Genomic DNA, 6,129 nt, shown 5'->3' on the forward strand with positions numbered 1-6,129 from the left:
AAAGCCAGGAAAAATGAGAATATAGGAAAGGGAAAAACGCTGCGAGTTTCAAGAGCAGGTTAGCACTGGTGTGCCTCTCTCCTGCAACTGGGGCTGATGTGGGGAGCCCCCGCATCGGCCCCCTCACCCCGGGGCTGGCTGGGGGGACGGGGATGAGGTCCCCAGGTACAGGACAACCCGGATTCCTGTCCCCCTTCTCCCCGCTGACTTCATTTGCCAATAACGAGACCGTTAAAGCCAAAAGAATCCAAACAATCCGACGTACTTTCCACTCTCGGAGCTCACTGCTGTGTCTCAGGCCCTTGGCTTGGAGTCGAACCTAATGGAAACATTTTCCTCTTGGTTTTGGCTTTAGGAAAAGCGAATTTTTCATGTATTCCAACCTCGGCAGCTTTGTTAAAAGAGCAGGCAGGGGGAGAGGAGGCAGAGCAGCGCTGCTCTTCCTGGGCCCCGCTCCTGCCTTTGGATCCAGGCACGTGGTGGCTCTCGAGATGGGTCGGAGCCAGCCCGGATGGTGGGAAACAGGTTGGGGCCCCCTCTTCCATCCCGAGACGGGTGGAAAAGGCTGGGGTCTGGCTGGGTGAGGAAGGGGGGGGCTTGTCTGGATGAGGTGTGAGCTGAGCGTGTGCTGGGCGTCGTGCGTAAAGCAGCCAAGGCTTGGTCACCAGTAATATTCGAAGATGGCAAAAGACAGATAGAATTACTGTCAGAATCTCAGCTAAGTAGTTGCAGTGGCGTTAGCTCTTGATGGATGTTTCAGCAAAATCTAATTTCTATGGAATAACGTGCAGAAAAGCTCAGCCCCAAAGTACCAAGTCTGTGTATTCTTAAGGTTAAAATGGTAATCATCAAGATTGTTGATGAGAGCAAGTGAAGTAGGGGAATTCTGAAGCAAAGTAACAGCAAGGCTGCATAAATCACAGAATCATAGAACATTTTGGGTATTCCCGTGGGGAATACGCGCTGGGTGGTCCCCGTGTGTCCCCCACCCCAGCAGGACGATAGCTGCACAGACTGTGCCAGGACGATCTGGGACCGGCGGGAGGGGAGTCCCTGGCTCCGTGAGGCGCCCCTCCGGCCCTCCTGACGTCTGTCTCTCCTCCCTGTGTCACAGGGGGGGCAGCCATGAAAGCTGGGGTGCAGGAGGGGGACCGGATAGTCAAGGTGAGCCCCCCTGGATGTCACCCTCGCTGCTTCTCCGCGCGGGGCCACGCGCCCTGCTCTCCCCTGCCAGCCTGTCTGATCCCCTCTCTCCTCCCCCAGGTGAACGGCACGATGGTGACCAACAGCTCTCACCTCGAAGTGGTGAAGTTAATCAAGTGTGAGTATGGCCAGGGAGCTGTGGTGGCTTCTTCTCACCCCGGGTGACCGGCAGCCCTGGTCCATCATTCCTGGGCTGCTGCGGATGAAACGGGTGGAGGCAGCATGGGTGTGCAGGAGCACGTTTCCATCGGGCTATTAGGGAGATTGGTGGGAGCCAGCCCCCACCTCTTGCACCCCCAGGGTGACCGTCTGCCCCGTAGCAGGGTCCTAAAAAGACAAATTGGTGTTTACAGCCTCGGTCACGAGCCTTGCAGGACCGAGAGGAGCATTCCTCCCCAGCCCGGAAGGCCACAGGGTCCCACCCAAGGGCAGGTCTTGATTCTTGGGAAAAGGTGGGAAAACCTGTCTCAGTTCTTCCAGGGAGCGTTTGCAGGGTGGGACAGGGTAGGACCTGCCACGGCAGAGGTGGCCTCGCTGCTTACAGGGACAGGGACGTGCCCACCCCGATGCCATCGTGCCCATCGGATGTTTCAGGTTGAGTCAATAACAGCAGCCTTTCTCACCCTCCCTTTCCCACTCCCAAATTTTTCCAGCCGGTGCCTACGTCGCTCTGACCCTCCTGGGCTCTCCCCCTCCTTCGGTGGGGCTCTCCAGTTCTCAGCAAGATGTGAGCACGGCGGGGGCTCCCCGTGTAACCCCCATCTGTCCCCCACCGCCTCCGCCACCGCCACTCCCTCCGCCGCAGCGCATCACCGACCCCAAGCCCCTACAGGTAGCGAACCGCGCCGTGCTCCCACGCTGCCACCCTCTTCTGTCCCCTCCACCGCCCGCCACCGTGTGGGCAAGAGGAATGCAAAGCTCAGCCTTCTTTGCATCCATCCGAAATTGCAGGACCCCGAAGTCCAAAAACACGCCACACAGATTCTCCGGAACATGCTGCGGCAGGAGGAGGCAGAGTTACAGGTACGGTGGCGGCGCGGCTCGTTTATTCTGCGGAGCAGCCCTCGGTGCTGCCCCCGTCCTGTCCTGGCTTCCCGGCCCTTGTACGCACTTCAGCCCATCGTCCCACTGACCTGCTCAGCCCTGTTTCCTCGTGGACGGCGGGATGAGGTTTACGGGGTTCGGGCCGGTGTGACCGTCCCCTCTCGTCTCTCCGCTCAGCGCTTCTGCGAGGCGTACAGCCGAAACCCTGGCACCGCCGTGGAGGAGCAGATCGAGGGAGCGCGCCGGCGGGTCAGCCAGCTGCAGCTCAAAATCCTCCAGGAGACTGGTGGCTCCGTGGTATGTGAAATGAGTGGGGTTACCCCCGGTTCAAGGGTCCTGCCATCATCCTGGCTCCCTCCAAGCTTGGCTGGAGCCTGGGGAGACCTTCCCGAGGCGGTAGGCGCAATCCCTGGTTTCCAAAACCTGCTGCAGTGGGAGCTGCTGCGGCTGGCCTGGCCCTGGCCCCGCGCCCGGGTGTCCCCACGTGCTGGGGAACATCCCACCAGTCCAACACTCCTCCTCGTGTTGCAGGATTCGGGGCGGCTGTGCAGCAACTCCAGCTTGGCCAGTTTCAGGATGATGGAAGGTGAGTCGTGCTGGCAGCTCGGGCCCGTCCCCATGTCCCTGTCTCCTGAACACACGGGTCAGTCCCTCCTCTGCTCCCAGGACGCCTCTCCCTGGACTCGCAGGATGGTGACAGTGGCTTGGAGTCTGGGACGGAGCGGTTCCCCTCCGTGAGCGAGGTGAGAGCGGGGTTACTGCGGCCATGGGGAGCCCACCCCAACTTCTGCTGGGCCCTGGGAGCGGAAAGAAGAGCCCAGATGGATGGGCCTGGGCCTCCTTAGGAGTCAAGGACCTGCTGTTCCAACCACAATTATTTGTTTGCCATCTGAAGAAGCTGAATGCCATCTTGGCTCTGAATTTCATGGGCTTGTAATGCCTAGACTGGCATGACTGCCCCAAAATGAAGGGTACCCCGAAGTTTCTGGCTTGTGGTCCTAATCTGAAAGTTTTTCTGATGCCCCTGGAGGGTTTTTGTGGTTTCCAAGTTTCCTGGGCCCATCCCCCTTTGTGGTCTCTGACCTGGAAACTGCTCTCGAGACGGCCCCCAGTGCCTCCACCGGGTGGGTGAGCAGGGGCGGCAGCCCCCGGCCTGGAGCCTGGCTGTCCCCACACCCCACGTCCCCTGACGCCTGCGCTGCCATCCCGAGCAGATCTCCCTGAACCGCAACTCCGTCCTCTCCGACCACGGCCTGGACAGCCCACGAACCTCCCCGGTCATCACCGCCCGCCTCTTCCAGCACCATCGCCGGCAGGGCTCCGACACCCCCTTCGCCCCCTCTGCCGAGCAGGTGGGCTGGGGATGGGGGAGAGGGTCCCACTGCATGGCCAGAGGGTTTGATGGGTGCCCAACGTGACCACACATGGGCCAACCCTCCCTTGGGAGCGTTTGATGGGTGCCCAACGTGACCACACATGGGCCAACCCTCCCTCGGGAGCGTTTGATGGGTGCCCAACATGACCAGACCTGGGCCAACCCTCCCTTGGGAGCGTTTGATGGGGGGCCACCGTGACCACAGTTGATGGGTGCCCAACATGACCAGACGTGGGCCAACCCTCCCTTGGGAGCGTTTGATGGGTGTCCAACGTGACCACACGTGGGCCAACCCTCCCTTGGGAGCATTTGATGGGTGCCCAACGTGACCACACATGGGCCAACCCTCCCTCGGGAGCATTTGATGGGTGCCCAACGTGACCAGACATGGGTCAACCCTGCCTTGGGAGCGTTTGATGGGTGCCCACCATGACCAGACGTGGGTCAACCCTCCCTCGGGAGCATCTGATGGGTGCCCAACATGACCAGATGTGGGCCAACCCTCCCTCGAGAGCTGGCGGGGTGGGTGCTGCAGGGAGGGCAAAGTTGTCCCCCTTAAAGCCTGGCTCCTAACTCTGTCCCCTCTCCCTGGCAGGGGTTGGACCGGCCAGGACGACCCCTCATCATCGGGCCAGAGGAGGATTATGACCCAGGATATTTCAATAACGAGGTAAAGGTATCCGAAGTATTCTTGGGTTTTGTCCATTCTCCTTAGGGGACAGGGCAGTCCCCCTCCCACGTGTGTCCCTTGGTTGGTCCCCATGCCCTGGAACCTGGTGGCATTTAGAAATCCTCCCAGGGGACATCCAGGGACAGGCTGGTCTGGGGGAGGTGAGTGCCTGGTTGGGGGTGTGGGAGCTGGAGGTTTACCCCGGTGCTGAGCTGTGGGACAGACCTGATCTGGAGGAGTTAATTCCTTTCCTTCCTAACTGGCTCTTTCTCCTCTGGTCCCTTCTCTGCGCAGTGCGACTCCCTCTTCCAGGACCTGGGCAAGCTGAAATCCCGGCCGGCGCATCTGGGGGTCTTCTTACGCTACATCTTCTCCCAGGCAGATCCCAGCCCGCTGGTAAGGGACCCGCCGGTGTCACCCACGCAGGCACCAAGCAGGGCAAGCGGTGGCGGTGGTGGTGGGGGGGATGCAGAAGGGGCAGCATATTTGGCACCGTCCCCTCCTCCGGGTGAGCGCGGGGTGGTGCTGGTTTGCTGAGCCCATCCGCCGAGCTCTGCGTCCCCCCTTTTGCTGGAGGCTGCCTGGTTCCCAGAGCCCTGTGTGTGCAGGGAGGGGGAAACACAGCGTAGGGTTACACTTCCTCCCCTTCCTCCCAGGCGTGGCACGGTGGGGTGCTGCCCTCCCCAGACCCCACCGATCGTTTCCTGTTTCATGGCCGTACGGGCGCTGCTTCGCCGAGCCCTTCACCTTCCCGCTCCTAAACCTTTCCTCCTCCTTCGCTGCCCACCTCCGCTCTCCCCTCTTTGCAGCTTTTCTACTTATGCACGGACGTTTGCCAGCAGACAACCGCCAAGGATTCCCGGGTCTTGGGGAAGGACATCTGGAACATCTTCTTGGACAGGAACGCGGTAAGGGCAGGACTCGGCTGTGAGCCTGCACAGGAATCCTCGTCCCCGCAGGGGATCAGCTCCAAAGCCAGCGCTGGGTGTCGTGTCCCTTGCGTGGAGATGCTTTTTTAACGGTGTTTTTGCCACTGACATTGCTTTGTTGCTGCTGGTTCCTCTGCATCGGTGCAAGCAGTTGCGTAAGGCGCGTGCCCGTGCGTTGCACAACTGCAGCTTCCCTAGTGCCTGAAAGCTCGGCGCAAGGCAGGAGAGGAGGGTCCTGGCAGCGAGGACGCAGCTCCCGTTAGTGCTCCTGGGGCCCAGTGCCCCCTCGGAGGGAATGGGGTCCCACTGCGATGCCCCAGAGGGGACTGGGTGCTGGGATGAAGCGCTGGGCGCCTGGTGGGTGAGATCCCCAGCTCTCACCTCTCTGGCTGCAGAAAGTGCCACGGGGCGATGGCGCAGGAGCACAGGGCACCCTCTCCACGCTGGCTTGAGCGTGGCTCTGGCACGCGTGCCAAATCCCCAGCTCCTTCCATCCCCGCTCGCTGCCCGGGGAAAGTGAAACGGTGCTGAGCCGCTTTTCTGTTCTGCCTTCCCTCCCCAGCCTCTCCGGGTGAAAGTCTCTGAGCAGCTCCTGGCGGGGATCGCGTCGCCAGCGCCTTCGCCCTGAGCAAGGGCTGGTCATTAGGATGCCGGATCAGCATCCCACGGGACTTCCATAGGGCTCTGCTCTCTTAGAAAGGATGTGCCAAGGTTTGGGACTGGCACTCCTGAGCTCTGCCACAGCTCAATCCCCATGGTCCTGGGGGTCTTGTTATGGGCTGGTGTCTCAGCCTGGGTGTGCAAAATGGGAGACAGGTTGTCCCAGCCTGGAAACCAGCTAAGCAAAGGGGCTGGGCTCTGGCAGGGGGAGGCCAGCAGAGGGGTTCCGTAGCCTCCCTGCCTGCCCT

At 61.1% G+C, this 6,129-nt stretch overlaps 1 protein-coding gene across 1 annotated transcript in view; it reads left to right on the forward strand.

Moving 5' to 3' along the window:
* ARHGEF11 (Rho guanine nucleotide exchange factor 11) overlaps window positions 1–6,129 on the forward strand; it is a gene marked incomplete at its 5' end in the record, with an annotated part of 17,943 nt that overhangs the window by 1,083 nt on the left and 10,731 nt on the right. The window contains 11 exons of the mRNA XM_035900143.1: window positions 1,115–1,164; window positions 1,264–1,321; window positions 1,857–2,035; window positions 2,155–2,226; window positions 2,425–2,544; window positions 2,779–2,833; window positions 2,914–2,990; window positions 3,462–3,599; window positions 4,218–4,292; window positions 4,587–4,688; window positions 5,102–5,200. Coding sequence (XP_035756036.1) covers window positions 1,115–1,164; window positions 1,264–1,321; window positions 1,857–2,035; window positions 2,155–2,226; window positions 2,425–2,544; window positions 2,779–2,833; window positions 2,914–2,990; window positions 3,462–3,599; window positions 4,218–4,292; window positions 4,587–4,688; window positions 5,102–5,200 — 1,025 coding nt within the window. The remainder of the gene's footprint in view (window positions 1–1,114; window positions 1,165–1,263; window positions 1,322–1,856; window positions 2,036–2,154; window positions 2,227–2,424; window positions 2,545–2,778; window positions 2,834–2,913; window positions 2,991–3,461; window positions 3,600–4,217; window positions 4,293–4,586; window positions 4,689–5,101; window positions 5,201–6,129) is intronic.

The sequence above is a fragment of the Egretta garzetta genome, unplaced genomic scaffold (genome assembly GCF_000687185.1).
Source record: "Egretta garzetta isolate BGI_Z169 unplaced genomic scaffold, ASM68718v1 scaffold1208, whole genome shotgun sequence".
NCBI classification, from domain to species: Eukaryota; Metazoa; Chordata; class Aves; order Pelecaniformes; family Ardeidae; genus Egretta; species Egretta garzetta.